At 30.5% G+C, this 18,899-nt stretch overlaps 1 protein-coding gene across 1 annotated transcript in view; it reads left to right on the top strand.

Moving 5' to 3' along the window:
- The window catches only part of SI (sucrase-isomaltase), a 102,095-nt gene that overhangs the window by 32,612 nt on the left and 50,584 nt on the right, over positions 1-18,899 (top strand). Inside the window, exons 16-25 of the mRNA XM_050778250.1 lie at positions 500-671; positions 5,203-5,319; positions 7,336-7,490; positions 8,467-8,551; positions 9,315-9,371; positions 10,298-10,422; positions 11,859-11,947; positions 15,558-15,607; positions 16,313-16,483; positions 18,101-18,256. Of these exons, the coding sequence (XP_050634207.1) occupies positions 500-671; positions 5,203-5,319; positions 7,336-7,490; positions 8,467-8,551; positions 9,315-9,371; positions 10,298-10,422; positions 11,859-11,947; positions 15,558-15,607; positions 16,313-16,483; positions 18,101-18,256 (1,177 nt within the window). The remainder of the gene's footprint in view (positions 1-499; positions 672-5,202; positions 5,320-7,335; positions 7,491-8,466; positions 8,552-9,314; positions 9,372-10,297; positions 10,423-11,858; positions 11,948-15,557; positions 15,608-16,312; positions 16,484-18,100; positions 18,257-18,899) is intronic.

Raw genomic sequence — 18,899 nt, 5'->3', positions numbered from 1 at the left:
AATTGATATGTAATTTTGACATAATTATTATAAATATTATGACATAATGCATTAGTCCATTTTCATGCCACTGATAAGGCATACCTGAGACTGGGCAATTTACAAAAGATTTACTGGACTTACAGTTCCACATGGTCGGGGGGCCTCACAATCATGGCGGAAGACAAGGAGGATCAAGTAACATCTTATGTGGATGGCAGCAGGCAAAGAGAGAGTTTGTGCAGGGAAGTTCCCATTTCTTTAAAACCATCAGATCTCATGGGACTCATTAACTATCACAAGAACAGTGCAGGAAAGACCTGCCCCCATAATGCAATCACCTCCCATCAGGTTTCTCCCACAACATGTGGGAATTGTGGAAGTTACAATTCAAGATGAGATTTGGGTGGGGACACAGCCAAACTATATCACATGGCTTGGAATTATGAAATTTTATAATCTAAATGCCAACTTTATTTTTAAAAATAATTTTTATTAATTAATTTGGTTTTATTTTTAGAGCTGTACAAAAAGTTTTCCCTAATAAGAGAGGCTTCATTCTTACCCGCTCAACATTTGCTGGATCTGGAAGACATGCTGCACATTGGTTAGGAGACAATACTGCTTCATGGGAACAAATGGAATGGTCTATAACTGGAATGCTGGAGTTCAGTTTGTTTGGAATGCCTTTGGTAAGACAGTTGCATACAGTATTCCTCATAGAAGCAACAATTATGTTAATTTTTAATGTAATCTTAATGAATTTTAGTAAAATGATCAAAAGGTATGTTACAGAAATAATTCAGCTTTTTATTTTTATTGAGTTTATGAAGAAAATAAGAATACAGATGGCATCTATAATTTTCATACCATTAAAGTGAGAATGTAGTACTAATAAAATTCAGTGAAATCAGGATAATTGAGGAAAACAAATATAAATATAAACGCAGCATAGAAAAGCTTATATAAAAGATATAAAGAAAAAAATAAGGTGGTGAAGAAAAGTTCAAATATATTGGTTATAAAAATAAATGTCAGAAGTCTAAGTGTATTTAAAATACTAGATTACCAGTTTAGATTTTAAAAGATAATCTTTTGTTTAGAATATAAAACATAAGAACAGAAAAAAATGTTTAAAATTTCAAAAGTGGAGAAAATGTGTACTAGGAATTGCGAACATAAAATATCTGAGAAGTCAAACTCTATCAAACAAAAAAAAAGTAGTATCCAATGTTGATATTCAAGACTAAAGAGAGACACTACATAACAAAAATAAGGTAGAAAGTATTATAAAACTGTAGTGATTTGTTTTTGTTCACATGCACAAATAAAACAAACACCAAAAACCCAATCAATAAAAGTAACACCCCCCCCACACACAATCTTGTGTTTGAAAATTGAAAAATAGGCTGGACAAGGTGGCTCACTTCTATAATCCAGCACTTTGGGAAGTCGAGGTAGGTGGATTACTTGAGGTCAGGAGTTTGAGACCAGCCTGGCAAACATGGTGAAACCCTGTCTCTACCCAAAATACAAAAAGCTGGGCATGATGGCAGGCACCTGTAGTCCTAGCTACTGAGGAAACTGAGGCAGGAGAACCGTTTGAACCTGGGAGGTGGAGGTTGCACAGAGCCAAGATTGGGACTCACATTTTTGAGACCCTGTCTGAAAAAAAAATTGAAAAACGTATTATCAAATTCATTCATGAGTCAAAGATAAACTGAATAGAATTAAACAAACAAACAAAAAAACCTTAGAAAATTAACTTTTAACAATTTTACTTATTAAATCTTGGGAAATTTCAGCTGCTAGTATTTAAAGAAAAACCTACTGATTTAAATACTTAAAAAGAAAGACACGCTTAACAATTAGTGAAGTGCATGAATTTAAAAAGTGGAAAAAGAAAAACAATAAACCTAAAGAAAGATATAAGTAATTAAGCTGAGAGAAAAAATTAATGCAATGTAAGCAAAATCTCTAGAGGAAAAATTTTAAAATACAAAGGCAGTTCTTCAAAACTTTTAATAAAATAGACTAATTTATAGCATATTTGTTAAAAAGGAAGGAAAAACAGGCAATATTCAAATGTATTTTAGTATAAGGTGTCATTTATTATAACAACCAATTAATAAACCATAACCAACAGTCAATATTAAAACTAAACGTAGGACTTTTTGAGAAAATGTAAGTGATAGCTAAGTAAATTAAATATATACCCTGTTCAATAATAAGAAGATTCAATATATTAGGAATAGGCATTCTCTACAAAATGTTATCAAAGTTTTGTGGAATTCCAATTTAAACAATAAAAGGGATTTTGGGAAACATAAAAGGTGACTCTAAACTTCATATGGAAAACAATACATTTTAAAGAAGTAGAGAAAAAGAATGAGGATTAGTTCTAACCAGATAAAGCTACAATTATTAACACAAAGATACCGGACTGTGAATATGCAAATAGATTAACACGGCAATATAAGACACAGGCCCATGCATATATAATTTGTTAAATGACAGCACTGAAGGAAAATATCAACTATTTACATGGACTATTGACTCAGTATTTAAGAAACAATATACACCCCAATCAGACGTAGATTTGGTCTTTTCAAAAGAAGACATTCATACAGCCAACAGACACATGAAAAAATGCTCATCATCACTGGCCATCAGAGAAATGCAAATCAAAACCACAATGAGATACCATCTCACACCAGTTAGAATGGCAATCATTAAAAAGTCAGGAAACAACAGGTGCTGGAGAGGATGTGGAGAAATAGGAACACTTTTACACTGTTGGTGGGATTGTAAACTAGTTCAACCATTATGGAAAACAGTATGGCGATTCCTCAAGGATCTAGAACTAGATGTACCATATGACCCAGCCATCCCATTACTGGGTATATACCCAAAGGATTATAAATCATGCTGCTATAAAGACACATGCACACGTATGTTTATTGCGGCACTATTCACAATAGCAAAGACTTGGAATCAACCCAAATGTCCATCAGTGACAGACTGGATTAAGAAAATGTGGCACATATACACCATGGAATACTATGCAGCTATAAAAAAGGATGAGTTTGTGTCCTTGTAGGGACATGGATGCAGCTGGAAACCATCATTCTTAGCAAACTATCACAAGAACAGAAAACCAAACACCGCATGTTCTCACTCATAAGTGGGAACTGAACAATGAGATCACTTGGAGTCGGGAAGGGGAACATCACACACTGGGACTTATCATGGGGAGGGGAGAGGGGGGAGAGATTGCATTGGGAGTTATACCTGATGTAAATGACGAGTTGATGGGTGCTGACGAGTTGATGGGTGCAGCACACCAACATGGCACAAGTATACATATGTAACAAACCTGCACGTTATGCACATGTACCCTAGAACTTAAAGTATAATTTAAAAAAAAAGAAAGAAACAGTATAAAATGTGTCAATTTCTCACATCGTGCACAATAAACAGTTCCAGATAGATTTAGGGACCTATGTGTGTAAAATAAACTTTAGCCATTTCGGAAGAAAATATAGAAAGATAAATTTATGACATCAGGTTAGAGAAATAATTACTTAAGCAGAATACAAGGCGAACAAATCTTATGGGAAACACGTATAAATTTGACTACAGCAAAATGAAAACTTCTGTTCCTCAAAAGACCATTTGAAAAGTTAAAAATTAAAGCAACTCACCAGGAAATGTTATTTTCAATTCACATTGTTGATAAATGATATTCAGTTTGAAGTGCCTACCTTAAATCTATAAAAATTAAGAACAATAGAAAAGAAGTAAAAGATACAAACAGGCAATTCTACAGAAAGAGGAATCTATCGGGACCCAATAAAAATATGAAAAAGTTCTCAACTTCCCTGTAATCAGAGAAATGCAAGTAAAAACCATGATGAGATATATTTTATGAAGAAAGATGATAAAAATTTGTCTGAAAAATATCAAGAATTGGCAAGAAAATGAATAAGGGGAACCTTCATGTGCTATTATAGTGCTTGCAAATGGTTACAAACAGTTCTGATTATACAATGCACATTATAAATAAAAAAGAAAAATAATCCTGTGTATGTACACCATAGAGTAAGAACACATTTTTTACATATTCACAAGGATATCTATACAGGGTGAGTACCCCCTATCCAAAATATGTGGGACCAGAAAGTTTTCAGATTTCAGGTATTTTCAGATAATTTAGTGTTTACATATATGCAACAAAATGTCTTAAAGGAGCAAATTTATGTTTCGTATACACCTTACACACATAGTGTGAAGGTAATTTTATATGATTTTGTTGAGGAAACAGTTTTGACTGCAACCTGTCATTTGAGGTCAGGTATGGAACTTTCCACTTCTGGCATTATGTTGGCACTCAAAATTTTTTTTTTTTTTTTTTGAAGCATTTCAGATTTTGAATTTCTGGATTAGGAATGTTCAGCCTATATATAAATTTCACAGAAGAATTTTTATACTCATGAGTTCCCATACATTGGAGAACTAGAGCAACATTAATACAACTGAATCTCACACAAAAAGGAAATTTCATTACAATGCATACAATATGTCATTTATACAGTTAAGAAAGCATGCAAAACAATGCTATATAGTGTTTATAGATACATATATACTTACACGGAAAAAATAAAGAAATATTTGTAAATGGTAAACACTAAATTCAGGATAATATTTTCTGGAGAGTCCTTGAATAAGGATAATGCGGTCTTATATGGGTACACATTGTGCAAAGCAGCTCAATTTTATTTGGAATAATTAATTTCAAAGCTCAACATGAACACATGGTCACAGTTTGTTATTATTTTATTCCTACAGTTACATATTATACTATAAATAGGAAAAATCAGATCGAAGAAGGTTAGTTTGGGATTAAGAAGCAACATATTTTAATACAATAATTTCATCTTTTACAATGAATTAATGAGAACATCAAAATAGAAAATGAGTAAAATGTAAATACAAAAGGCAAAGAAAATGCATAAAGGGACAATGAAGGAAACTTGTAAAATAATGCAACTAGAGACAAGGATGGAGCAAAAGTGGAAAATAAATTAGTTTAAGGAAGTGCATATAAAAGGAGTAAAGCAAATTGTAAATAATGCACATTAATCAGTTGAGGCATACAGTGTGATGCTCTAGCCAAATTTGAGAATCTTAATATTATAAATAGTAAATATATTTGTTATTTAGGTTGGAGCAGATATCTGTGGATTTGTGGCTGAAACCACGGAAGAGCTTTGCAGAAGATGGATGCAACTTGGGGCATTTTATCCATTTTCCAGAAACCATAATGCTGATGGATATGAAGTAAGTGCCTCTTGTTCTCCATGTTGTGAAATAAAACACAACCATAGTTTTTATTAATCTCCTTAAATTAAATCTATACAGCATATGGTCTGAAAGATTGCAGCATAATTTATAAAGGATTGTTAGAAGTCCCTTTCTCAAGTCCTATACATATTTTGTATATTCTTACATTAAAAAAAAAAGGGTTAAATAAGGAAATCATGAAATGAAATGTAGTCACAGCACAAATATCTTAGTTGAGACTAACGCATGCACTGTACGAATGTATTAGATTACCAGTATTTTAAATTAGAGCCAAAGCTTTTAGAGTATGAATTCTTGGATTCTAACAATGTAAGTTCCAGATAACTTTTATATGAAGAAAAGTTATAATATACTGTAATGGATTTCGAGTTTTTGTTTAATTCATATGAAACAAGAATTTAAAGATACCCACAAAACAATTACAGTCCAGTGTCTTTCAATAATAAATAGAACTGGAATGAATACATAGGGACAAAAACAAAACTAACACTTTTACAACACAGTTTTGGACTGGTAGGAGCAGAAGTGCAAGACAGTACAAAGCTAGTCTACCAGCCCTGAGAACTCAGAATACTGTTGGCTCATCATGATAAGCATGTTTTTCAGAGAGAATAATAAAATTCAGTTAAACTATTACGTCAATTAAGTACATATTGGTTAAGAAACCATTCAATGTTTACACACTGGTTGCATACAGGGCTTATATTGTGTTTGAGAAGAGACACAACTACTGAGCTCAGCCTGGAGAGAGGCATGATCAAAAAGAATTAAAAGGTACAAATTGGAGATTAGTTTCTTCTTAATACACCTAAATGATATTTTCAGGAAATGTGCATCCATGGGAGATTTTGATAGAAATTGCATGACACTCCATGTTCATAGAAATTGCATGACACTCCATGTTCATTTGTGTTCTCCAAAATGCTGATGATAAGACAGAAATAAATTTTGAAATTTATTGGTGAAATAATGTGAATGACAAAGAAAGTGAGCATGAGAAAGTGGGGAGAGCCTGCAGACCACGGTTCAGGTCTGAACTTGATGAAGGGGAAGGGAAGGTGGTTTGGGAGGGAGAATTCCGAATTGCAGTCTAGTTCTAACCAAGTTTCAGTCAGGTGAGTGGGGAGTCCTTAAGGGAAAGCTGACCATTGACCTTTCTTGCATCTCCCAGGAATGAGTCTGCATCGTGTTCTTACTATACTCTTTTAAGGCTGGGAGCAGCATTGAGAAACATGGTTTTCAGTGCAAACTTAATAGTGGATTCAGGGAGACAGTAGTTGAGGTCTTCAGTTAATATCGTTACCCAAAGCAGGAGACCTAAACCGGCTTGTCCATATCAGTGTTACTTGGCTGAAGGAGTCACTTTTCTAGCCTGAGCTCAGTAGAGAGACTGCACTTCAAATTGTAAGTCTACAGGCTGTCCAGGTAGCTCTGTTCCCTGTGTTCCTGAGCCAGCAACCTACCTGTGATAATTCTAATAGCAATGGCACAAGACAGTAAGTCCTTAGGCAAGTCTATTTCAAGCCTCTGCTTTAATGTATCACGTATAATAACATCCTATTGGCCAGAGTGGATTGCATGACTGAGTGCCAAGTCAAAGCGTGGGTAGGTACACTCTACCTTCACTGGTAGGGATTACACCATTCCATGATAAAGGCTGTGGGTACAAGGAAGCATGAAACATTGATGCCAATAATTAATTCTACCACAATTACAAGATAAAAATTCTCTTTTGTTAAAAAATATTTATTTTTTCTGTGGCAATACTTCAAATATGTTGAATTGTCCACTTCAAAACTAAGTTTAATTAAAACATATAACAAAACCTAGACATATTCATTCAAACACTTTGATGATGAAATTGGAATAATTTTAATTTCTCATAAGCTGAAATTTATGTAGTTTGCTTTAAAAAGCAGATTAAAATGCTTCTACTTTAATTTTCACTCATATTTTAGCTTTCTTATTTTAATTTCTCTTTCTATCTCACAGCATCAGGATCCTGCATTTTTTGGGCAGAATTCGCTTTTGGTTAAATCATCAAGGCACTATTTAACTATTCGCTACACCTTATTACCCTTCCTCTACACTCTGTTTTATAAAGCTCATGTGTTTGGAGAAACAGTAGCAAGACCAGTTCTTCATGAGTGAGTATTACGTACAATAATTACAATAATACTTTTTAAAGTATTTTCAAACTTATACAGAAAAGATTAATAGAGATAAATCAAGATATAAATTAAATTTCTGATGCTTGTTTTTACATTTGTATAGATGATTTGAAGAGCTTTATAATGATACTAGTAAATATAATTAATTGGATAATATTTAGGTAGAAATTAGAGAATTAAATAGAACTTACAAGGAAAAGATAAAAAACATGTTAGGATATTACATCAGTAAGAAAGATTAAGCATAATATTATTAAAAATATATCAACTAAATATTGAAACAATAAACTAAACATAGATCAAGAGTACAGTATAGTACTTACTAAAAAGGGAAATTGTGTTTATCTTTGCATATATCTTTGACTGGAGTGGGGCCTTTCTGTGATGAATGACTTAAAGATCCTTTTAAATTCAGGTAAAAACTAGAGTTTACCATGAAAAAGCTCTAAGTGAAGAAAGTAGAATATGAAAGATTTCCTATACTTTATGAATCTATCTTATAGGAGAAAATAATTAAACAGAAGAGTTTTTGTATAAATAAAAGGTAACTTTGTCATCTATGATAGATTTTTCTGAGTACGAGATAAATTTATTTTCTCCTTCTCTTTTCTTCCTTCTTTCTTCCCTTCCCTCCCTGCTTTCTACTTTCCTTCCCTTTGTTCCCGCCCCTTCCTCCTATCCTCCCTCCCCTCCTTCTTTCCTTCATTTCTTCCTTTTCCTTTCTCCCTCTTCTACTCCCCGCTTCTTCCTTCTTCCCTTCCTCCCTTCCTTCTTGAATGTCAGATGAATAATAAAGTATGTAAGAACTATGGATTCAAAATGTCATCTGAAACAAGCACAATTCAAGATAATAACAATTCCCAGGAAAAAAACTGAAAAGATAAACTGAACCAGGAATTTGGCTAAATTTATTTTTTCATTATTATACTTTAAACATTGTCATTGTTCTTAGGTTTTATGAAGATATGAACAGCTGGATTGAGGACACTGAGTTTTTGTGGGGCCCCGCATTACTTATTACTCCTGTTCTAAAACAGGTAGGCTCTACAGGTTTAATAACCTTATTGTTTAAACTGAAGTTTGTACAACTAAATCGACCCTACATTACAAAACATCTGAATAATAGATGATACTCAGTGGATTGTTTCAAGCTGATAAATATCAAGTTGGAATTCTATGATGTGAAACAAATTTCAAAAAGTTATAAAAATATTAAGTAGATCTATGCTTACCAAATATGTAACATCTAACTGGGGACAGGAAAATTATATGAAGTTATTGTTCTCCTGAAAAAAAAAAACTATATTATAGAATCAAAATCAAATCATAATAACAAAGGGCTCTCATTTAAGTAGACATATACGTTGAAATTGTGCTCAATTGTAAATAAAGAGGAACTGGAAAACTTGCTGATCAGATGAAAATGTTAGAGAAACACTGGAGTGAGTTGGTAATTATTACCTATTTTTAAAAGGTGTATGTGTCCATGGACGTAAACAGAAATAAACATATTCACATTCACAATGACCATGTGGTTTATAACAGTACACATATATGCATACATTATTTTAATTGCTATCTAAATTAATTATTTCTTTACCTCTTTGCTTTTATAAGTTTTATAATATATTATCTAAAGCTAATAAAATAGCATTTTGATTATTATCTATAGGAAATATCGGAGTGTAACAACATAAAGTTTTTTTCCCTTGACTATGAAAACACAACTTAATATTTGACAAGATCCTCTCTGTTAAAAATTGAAATTAAAAAAATACATATTATCTTTCTTTATTTTAGGGAGCAGATACCGTGAGTGCCTACATCCCTGATGCTGTTTGGTATGATTACGAATCTGTAAGTAATCTTAACATACTAATGGACTCACAAGTATATTTTTAAACATTTCTACATAGAAACTTAATTCCATAGAAACTTAACTATATAGCATACATATTTTTAGAATTTCTGTTATTAACTATAAAAAATAATAATTTCAAACTTTAGAAATATGTCAAAATTTTTATAAGTATACCCTTTTTTGCGCATGAGCTAGACTCTAATATGAAGTTATATTATTTAGCATAAATAGATATTATTTATTTTTAAATTTTGGAAATAAAAGTTAGCAGTAATTTAGGAAGGAGTGGCAACTTATTTTAATGCTTTTTCTTATTTTACATATTTATCTTATTGCCAGAAGACTTGAGTACTGAGCTAATCTTACATATTTGTTTTTATATGGTATATTCAAATATTTGAAAAAGGCTTTTATTTCAACCTTGAAAAGGCAAAATAACAGCACTCATATACACCATCCATTTTTCTCAACTAAACAAGACTTTTTGAGCACTATTTATTTTCAATGATATTATTTCGTAAATCACTTACATTGGCTAAGTATACCCTTATTTTTACAGGAATAATGATTTTAAGAAAATCCTTCCTAAAGACATAGTTAACTTTAAACCATAACAAAGAATAAAAAAGCTAATTAAAGTACTGTTAATTATTGTAGAAAGAAAACGAGTCTCTTTATGTTGATTTTTTTTTTTATTTTTGAGAAAGTGAACTTACTTTTCCTCTGCTTTGTTCAGCAAACTGGAAAAAAAAAAAAAAAAAAAAAAACTCTCCTAAAGTTAGAAAACAATATATTGTATTCATTTGGATGACATAAATTGCTCATAATAAAAATTGTTTCTATGCATACCTTTTAATTCTTGTGAAATAGAGTTTAAAGTCTTCAATAATATTAAGAATATTTGTAATCTTCCAATTATTAGGGTGCAAAAAGGCCATGGAGGAAACAACGTGTTGATATGTATCTTCCAGCAGACAAAATAGGATTACATCTTAGAGGAGGTTATATCATCCCCATTCAAGAACCAGATGTAACAACAACAGCAAGGTAAAATGAAAAATCATTAACTGAAATCTAAAATAAAATTTAAATTCTAATATTTCATATTTGTGTTAAGAATCGGAGATAATATTTAGCTTCTTCACCTGCAGATATTTGACACACAGAGGTAATACTGAACTATAACCATTGTAGTTATAAAAAGAATGAAATTATTTATATTATTATAAATATCTTGATTTTCAAAATTTCTAATTTACTTAGAAGTTAACTTCCTGTATCAAAAATTTACTCACATTAGCAAAATTAAAGATAATATTTGATTCTTAATAAATATACAAAATGTGAATGTTTGTTATATAATTGAGTAAAGTATTTGTTAATTTTTACATATTTGAATTTCCATACATAAATAAATCCCAATGTATTTTTTTCTGCTAAAATGCTTTAAGTTCATAAATGAATGGGATATTTCATGTTAGGTAAAGAGCAAGAGAGAAACTAAATTGCTCACTAAGTGTAAATCTCAGAAATATTTTCTAAAAGTAAAAGAAACTTGAAAATGCTGGTGCTCCATTTCGCATCATTCATTCTGAATACAAAGAGCACAGAAAGTGCCGTATTGAATTCACATACTTTTCCCTATTCTGCCACAACCCAACAGGAAGTTACTCTTTATTTCTTACCCTACTGTATTTTCTTCATAACATTAAGAATATCTGAAATTATGTTATTTATTATTTTCTTTTATGTAGTATGTTAGCGATACGCATTAGTAATTAGTAATTTAACTGTTTTGGCATTCTAGAATGTAACTGATTCACGAGTATGTTCTCAAAAAATTGTTATACATGAGAGCTGTAATGACCAACAGCAACATATAACTTGGTAAATGCATACTGGAAGGAATACATCCTATACAGTCCAGGACATGCCTGGACTGTATAGCCTTGGAGATAATATTTTATGGTAAAATGTAACTTAAAAACAAACATATTTCTTGACTACATCTCATTTCTCCTGTTGTAATAATTTCATTTATAATATTCTTACAGATTCCACTAAACATTTTTTAAATTTTAATCTTTTTTAAATTTTTTTGCTCATAAGAAGTAGACATTGAGATTTAGGGTTATACAGGTTGAGTTGAGCCTTAATATGACACATTTAATTTTTCTTATTTGAATGAAAATATTACATTGTTTCAATTTTGCAAGTATCTCAGCCTTCAAAAAATCCATTATTGCATTTACTACATTTATTCTTTTGACTCATTTTCTACATGTATAAAGTACTTCTGTAATCACATAAGAACATTGATATCAGTAAATTATTAATACATATAAATACAAATTTATTGATGTCAATTTTCTTACTGAATTCAGGACCCATAAAACAGACAGGTCGAAGTGGACTTATTTATAGGATATTGTATTATTACGCATTTATTTTGAATCATATATGCATCCAATTTTTCTTAATAGCCGTAAGAATCCTCTAGGACTTATAGTTGCATTAGATGAAAACAACTCAGCCAAAGGAGACTTTTTCTGGGATGATGGAGAAACTAAAGGTAAGTCTGAAAGCGATATGCTTTAAATGTTCATTCTGGTAACTGGAAGTTTTGGCTTTATTGATATAGGTTTTTTCATTTTTAAAATATCACAATTTTTACTTTTAATTCCTAAATTTTTATCTGTTGCAGGTTTTTAGGTTACTTTAAACATTTTACCATTGTTATTTGCTTTATCTATATTTAACTAAAATATCCAGTTTTGTGCTTTTGTTTGTTGTAAGTCTTTGACAAGACTTTTTAATCTATCTTTATCTTTTAGATTAAAATAGTCAATAAATTCTCAGGTATACAAATTGCATTATATTTTCAACTGTTTTTTTTTTTTTTTTTTTTTTTTTCCCAAGTGAGCCAACTTTATTGATGAGTTAAGTAGGGTACAGAAAAATTAATAAGATCATTAAGTTCACTCAACTTAGAGGAAGAGTGGCTAGTTCTCTTTGATTCTGAGTCTTGTAAGTTTAAATTAATTTGCTACAAAATTCTCTATGTACAGCATTGTTAATTCAGGTTTTCTGGCTGGTAAATTTATCCAAAAATAAGCTTGAAGGTGATCCTAACCTCTAAGTTGATGGGTAAACTTGTTTGTATATATAATTTGTGTGAGGGAGATGGGAGGCTTATATCATTCATCAGATTCCTCATTTGAATCTAAATCACAATCACATTTTTACTAATCCATATGTTACTAAAAATGTAAAACAGAGAATTAGGACTTTTAGTTAAAGAACAGTAGACAAGTATGAAGTGTTAACAGTAAGTGTAGAAGTGGGATTTAGGGTCATATATTAAGAATGGAAAGTTAGAAACACATTACCATAATTGAAAAAAGAGAAGCTTGCACACTGATTAAAATTCTATTAAATTCTGTTAATAGTTACATCAAAAGAGTATTTCATACCTTAATTTTAATAAATATTACTTCACTAAGCAAGATAAAGCAACTGAACCAATAAGAAATAAAATTCCGCATATAATATATAGTCTTAGGATCAACTGTTTTGAAGTAAGAGAGTGATAACTAAAATTTTGTCACTGTAAACAGAAAATAAAACCAATATTTAAAGATTTAGTTATTTAATGTCAAATTATTTGAGGTAAGAATGTCATTGTATCAATTGTTTACAATTTATTTTCCTTATTATCTTTCATTGTATTTCTTGAGCTCCAACCTTGAGAATTCAGTATACCAAAGGAAATATTTAAAAGTAATTTTATGCTATGGTATTTCTAATTATGCCATAGTAAGTTTGCCTATTTGTATTTAACTATTCACTTACAATTTTCCTTATACATTTTTAGAAACCTTTTAGAAAAATCTCATTTCTTCTAATAGAGGGCTGTTAGGTATGTGTTTTATATATGAGTACAAAAGATTATAATTTATCTTCTATTTTAATTAACTACTTCTTAGGTGTATTAAGGAATATCCTTGTACAAATTTTAAAGAGTTACAGATAAATATAAGAAGGACAACAAGAAAAAAAAGACTATCCTAAATGCCTTTAAATGTATATGAAACATGTGAATATTTATGTATTTTTGAAAATGTATGTATTTAAAAATTACCACAGGATTCTGTAATTTTCTCCTAAGACTTATATTCACCCTCAGTTAACATTCATTTAAACAAATTACATTTATTTATGGCCTTATATCAATGCATTAGCAATCAAACTTATTCGAAGGAAAGATCTGTTCTCTGGGTGATTTTCTCAATGCAAGCTGTGAATTACTTATATCATTAACAGCTACTAATCATAAATGTCCTCTGTCTTTCAATTATTGTTATTCTTTACCAGTAGTCCTTTCCTTGATAAATGTAGTCTTTTATACCATTTACCTGACTTCCAAATTTATATCTCCAAATCAGTCTTCTATGTACTTCTCTATTTGTTTGTCTAATAAAAATCTAAAACATAATCTGCCAAGATAGAACTTGGATCTTACCACCATATATCTGGTCCACCTATGGTGTTCCCTTTGTCAGTTGATGGTAACTTCATTGCTCCAGATGCCAACACCTTGGAATGGGCTATTCTCTCTCACAACCTAAGGATTTCATTGGTTCTACTTTGATCTGAATCTTCTCATCAGTTCCACCACTATCACCACCATCTTTCATGTTAATTTAGGACAATAGCTTCCTAATTGCCCTGTAGCTGTTTTCAATCCCTTTTTAAATTTTATTACAATCCAGCAGATAATCATTTAAAAAGGTGATTCCAGTAATTGCATCTCTTCTCAAAACCTCTAATGATCCTCCATTTTACTCAATTAGGAGACAGTGTTTTATGGAGACCTAGAGAGCTTATGGTTTGTGCTTTAACATTTGCATATGTGCACATGCACACCCCAAACGCGCACCCACACATCTATTATCCTGTATTGCTTTCTATTTCTCAATTTCAGCACACCAACCTTCTTGCTCTTTCTTAAAATACCCTGGAGTGTAAACACACTAGGGTGAGCCCTTCCGTGAGATTAGATTCCAAACCTATTCTCTGGCTTATGTAGTAAGCCAAAAAACTTCCTGCATGGAAGTTTTATAAAAGTGGATTTCAGCTGAACTTACATTATTTGTAGTTATCAATCAAACAATGTCGTTGAGATGATACCTCCATTGATAGCATGTGTGGTACAATTATAAGATTATTCCTATTACTCAAATTATATAAATATTCCAAATACATACTGTCTACTGATAAAGATGCATATGAATAGCTTACTTTCATATAGGTAAGTAGCTAAGAATATGAATAATATAATTCAGTCAGTTATCTAATATGATACCTATGTAGCTATGTGCATTTAAAAAGTGAAAGAAAACCAGAATTCTGATTAATGGATTTGTAAGCAAACATGGAGACAGTAAAGTGATCTTCAGTTCAGGTTCTGAATATAATTTTATTTCCTAAGACTAAAATTTTAAGCAAATTAATGTTGTGGAAAGTATATTATATGAATCCTAGGGTTCCCTTTATATTTTAACACTGTTTATGACAAACTACTTCAGTCCTTATCTTCAGTTTTTCTTTTAAAGAGATATGTTGAATAAAAGTTTTATTATATATGGTACAGAATCATTGTATTCATCCATCTTCCTCATTAAAGTTTATTTCAATTATAGATTAAGGTTTATTTCAGTCTTCAACGTGTCTCCAGATTTATTTTTTCCTTGAATACAAAAATAATAGAAAAAAATAAACATAAAGATGCAAAATATATTATAGTATGCCATGTCTTCCTAAGAAAAATTTACTGTTATGAGGTTTACAAGGGAGAGAATATCATTCAAAACAATACATTTTTAATTATATATTATTTACTGTAAGTTTGGCTTTCTCTTAATTTCCAGAAATATCTTGGTAGTCTTTGAAAAAGTAAACAAGGCAAATATGCATTCATTACCTCTACTTGCTGTGAAAATAAAATACCATTATTATATTAGTTAGAGGAAATTAAAACATTTACAGAGAAAATGTTTGAGATGCTTCATTAATAAACAGAATCTAATTTGTTCAAATTTCTTAAGTGTTATATAAGTGTAAAACCAGAGCAGAGAATTTAACATTACATTTTGTACTGATCATGATATATTTCATTTCAGATACCATACAAAATGGCAGCTACATATTATATAATTTTTCAGTTTCTACTGTAAGTATTCTCTTTGTACTTATAGCTAAATGTATAATTTGTTCATGCCTAGGTTATTCTTTTATGGTGAATATTTTGGAAAAGGTGTTCACATTTGCCTACAGATTTTAATGGAATGTAATAAAATAAGTTGTTCATTTAAATTGTTATATTTAAATTGTTAAATTATAAACAAATTATCTTAAAATTTTATAAAGTTTGTGATCATATAATTGATGCAAAGAAACCTTTAGAGTTCTTAACATGTTATGTTTGGTTTTAGGCAACATGCCCTAGGAAAACAATTTCAACATATTTGAAAATATTTTAATGAATTAGTCACAGTAATAATTGGTGTGGATTTTGGTTTATTAAATTTTGAATAGTTAATAGAAGTGATTTTTTTCATAGATGTTGGTTTTTTCATACATTCTCTTTTGGCAAAGTTAAATTATTCTTCATCAATGTTATGACTAGAATAAGAATGAGTATATATGTGTTGCATATGAGTGATTAAGGTTGTCTCTGAAAGTAAAATTTTCTGGCATATATATATAAATTAAAATAGTTATTAATGAGTATATTTCTATGTGCTACTTGGATGAGGAGAGCTGGAAGGAATAGAGGTGTAGATGATGACCTTTCTTTGCTGTGTCATATCGGTATTGTTATTTCAGGTTTGTATCTGATGACCTAATATATAATATCATATACTATTTTTCCCAGAACACATTAGATATTGTGTGCACACATTCATCATATCAGGAAGGAACTACCTTAGCATTTCAGACTGTAAAAATCCTTGGGTTGACAGACATTGTTACAGAAGTTACAGTGGCAGAAAATAATCAACCAATGAGCGCTCATTCCAATTTCACTTATGATGCTTCTAACCAGGTAATTACAATCTTTTAAAATATTTTAGCTGTCATATAATCTCACATTTAACATTATATAATGATTCGGGCACTTATATTTCTCCTCTCAGTGTGTATTCCTTCCTTCTCTTCATTGCTTCCCTCCTCCCTTCATTTTTTCTTCACTTTTTCTGAATAATATTCCAATTTACGTCAATCCAATTTGTATTTAGATATCAACATGAAGGGAACTCCTTGCAATTTCTCTCTCCCTATTTTATTTTCTCATGCATACTAGTTATATGGGCCTTGCTAATATTTTCCATAAAATTCTTCTAATCTGAACTCTAACCTACCTATTGCACACAAAAGAAACTCCAAATGTTTTAGCTGCTTTAGACTCTTTAATATATTGGTTCAGTTCATTTCTTTAGTCTTTCTCCTGTTTCTTTTTTAGTGAGGTGTCATTGTCCTCAAAATATATCTTGTACTCTTCTGACTTCAATTTTGCATTTACACTTTTCTTCTCCTGTAGAAAGCCTTCCTTGTGTTGTGATTTTTGTTTCTTTTGATAGTTGTAGTATAGAGGGGAAAAGAATAACCAAATTGGATGCAGTGTTATTGGATGCACAGATTCCAGCTCTGCTATCTCTGCTTCTAAACACATTAAATAAATCTCTCATTATTTTAGTTTTCTCATTTGCAAAATGTAATATTTCAATCATAATGTTGCTTTGGGTAGTAGATTGATGTATTAAAAAAGAGACTGTAATATTTAAAAACACGAAAGCAATTATTTTTGTCATTTACCTTTTCTCCATTTATATAATACCAAATTATTAGTAATATTGCCATAAATAATTTCTGAATTGTTTAAGATATAGAACATTGTCTTATAATATTTCTATCTAACTCATAAGACCTCTGGCCCAGGGCTTTTCAATTATTTATTTTCAGAAAATATGTACTGATTAATTATTTTTTATTTAGTAGGTATATTATGATTTATATTTCATAGCACTATAAGAACAAATTGATATAAATTAAGCAATACAAGCTTATTGTGAACTTTATGACTGTAATAGAGATTAAAAGAGGGAATAATAAAAAATAATTATATTGGTTAGGTATACAATATAAAGGTCTGTCTGTGGCTATTTGTATGTCTACTTTTATGTTTATAAATATATATACATAAACACTAGTAGTATACCTTTATAATTCTGCTGTGCATAGATTGATCTTTATATGAACTTTCATTACTCAAAGTAAAGTTTTGCAACTATGTTTGGTAGATATCAAAAAGTAAGTTATGCAGATGAAAATCTGGGTGTGGGATAAATTTGCTCACATTATTCCCAAGGTATATAAGAAATAATCAAACACAATTTTGAAATCCCAATTATAGACATAATTGTATGTGTGTGCACATACATATGTACATATATGTAGATATACATAAATACACACATATATATTGCATATATATAATTCTATTTTTAAAGTATTTTATCAAAACTACTAATGATTTAATTTGAAGAATTGCCGTAATTGCCACATTTCATAAAATGTAAATTTTTTTTTAAATCATCCGATGATCAGATACAGTGTTTAAAAGTTTTGATTGTTTGTGTGTTTTGTTTGTTTGTCTTCAAAGGTTCTCCTAATTGCAGATCTCAACCTTAACCTTGGAAGAAACTTTCGTGTTCAATGGAATCAAATTTTCTCAGAAAATGAAACATTTAATTGTTATCCAGATGCAGATTTGGCAACTGAACAAAAGTGCATACAACGTGGCTGTGTATGGAAAACGGTAATAATAATTTTAATTATTACTCATGATATGGTTTTCACATAAACATTTCAATGAAAATTTTACATGTTATAATTTTAAATCTGCAGCATATAAACTAAATTCAATTAGATAATGATGTGGAATGTGAAGTTAGCATCTCTGACAGGCAGTTCACTTTTATTTTAATTAATTATCCAAAGACATATCTTAGTAAATGCCAGGCTGAATTGATGCGTAAATTGCTTTCCAGGCACTTCGGATAGTGTAACTTTACTTGATAAAATAATACTGTCTGTTACACTTTACTTGATGTTGACTGTAGTGGATTTGCTCATTTGGATAAGATACACCAGTAGTGGATACTATTTCAAAATCATTGTCTCAAGTTATTAAGATATATAATGTTGAGTAGAGGGCTAGTTCTCTTCCACTAAGGATGGTAATCTCTGGCCAGTTATTTTGACTTTCATTTTAACAAAATAATGATGGCTGAGGGTGGCAGGTGTTTTTACCAATGTCACAGGAAGGACATTGTAAAACATTCCCTCTTGCTATGCCTGTTTTTCAAATTCTGAACTTTTCATTACATCATTGAGTTTTGTCAACAGCTACATTTATTTAATATAACTAAATAATTAAATGCGTTTGTTATATCACTGGG

This window comes from Macaca thibetana, chromosome 2 (assembly GCF_024542745.1).
Source record: "Macaca thibetana thibetana isolate TM-01 chromosome 2, ASM2454274v1, whole genome shotgun sequence".
Lineage (NCBI taxonomy): Eukaryota > Metazoa > Chordata > Mammalia > Primates > Cercopithecidae > Macaca > Macaca thibetana.
The sequence above is the reverse complement of the archived record's forward strand: the minus strand, read 5'-3'. Positions and strand labels throughout refer to the sequence as shown.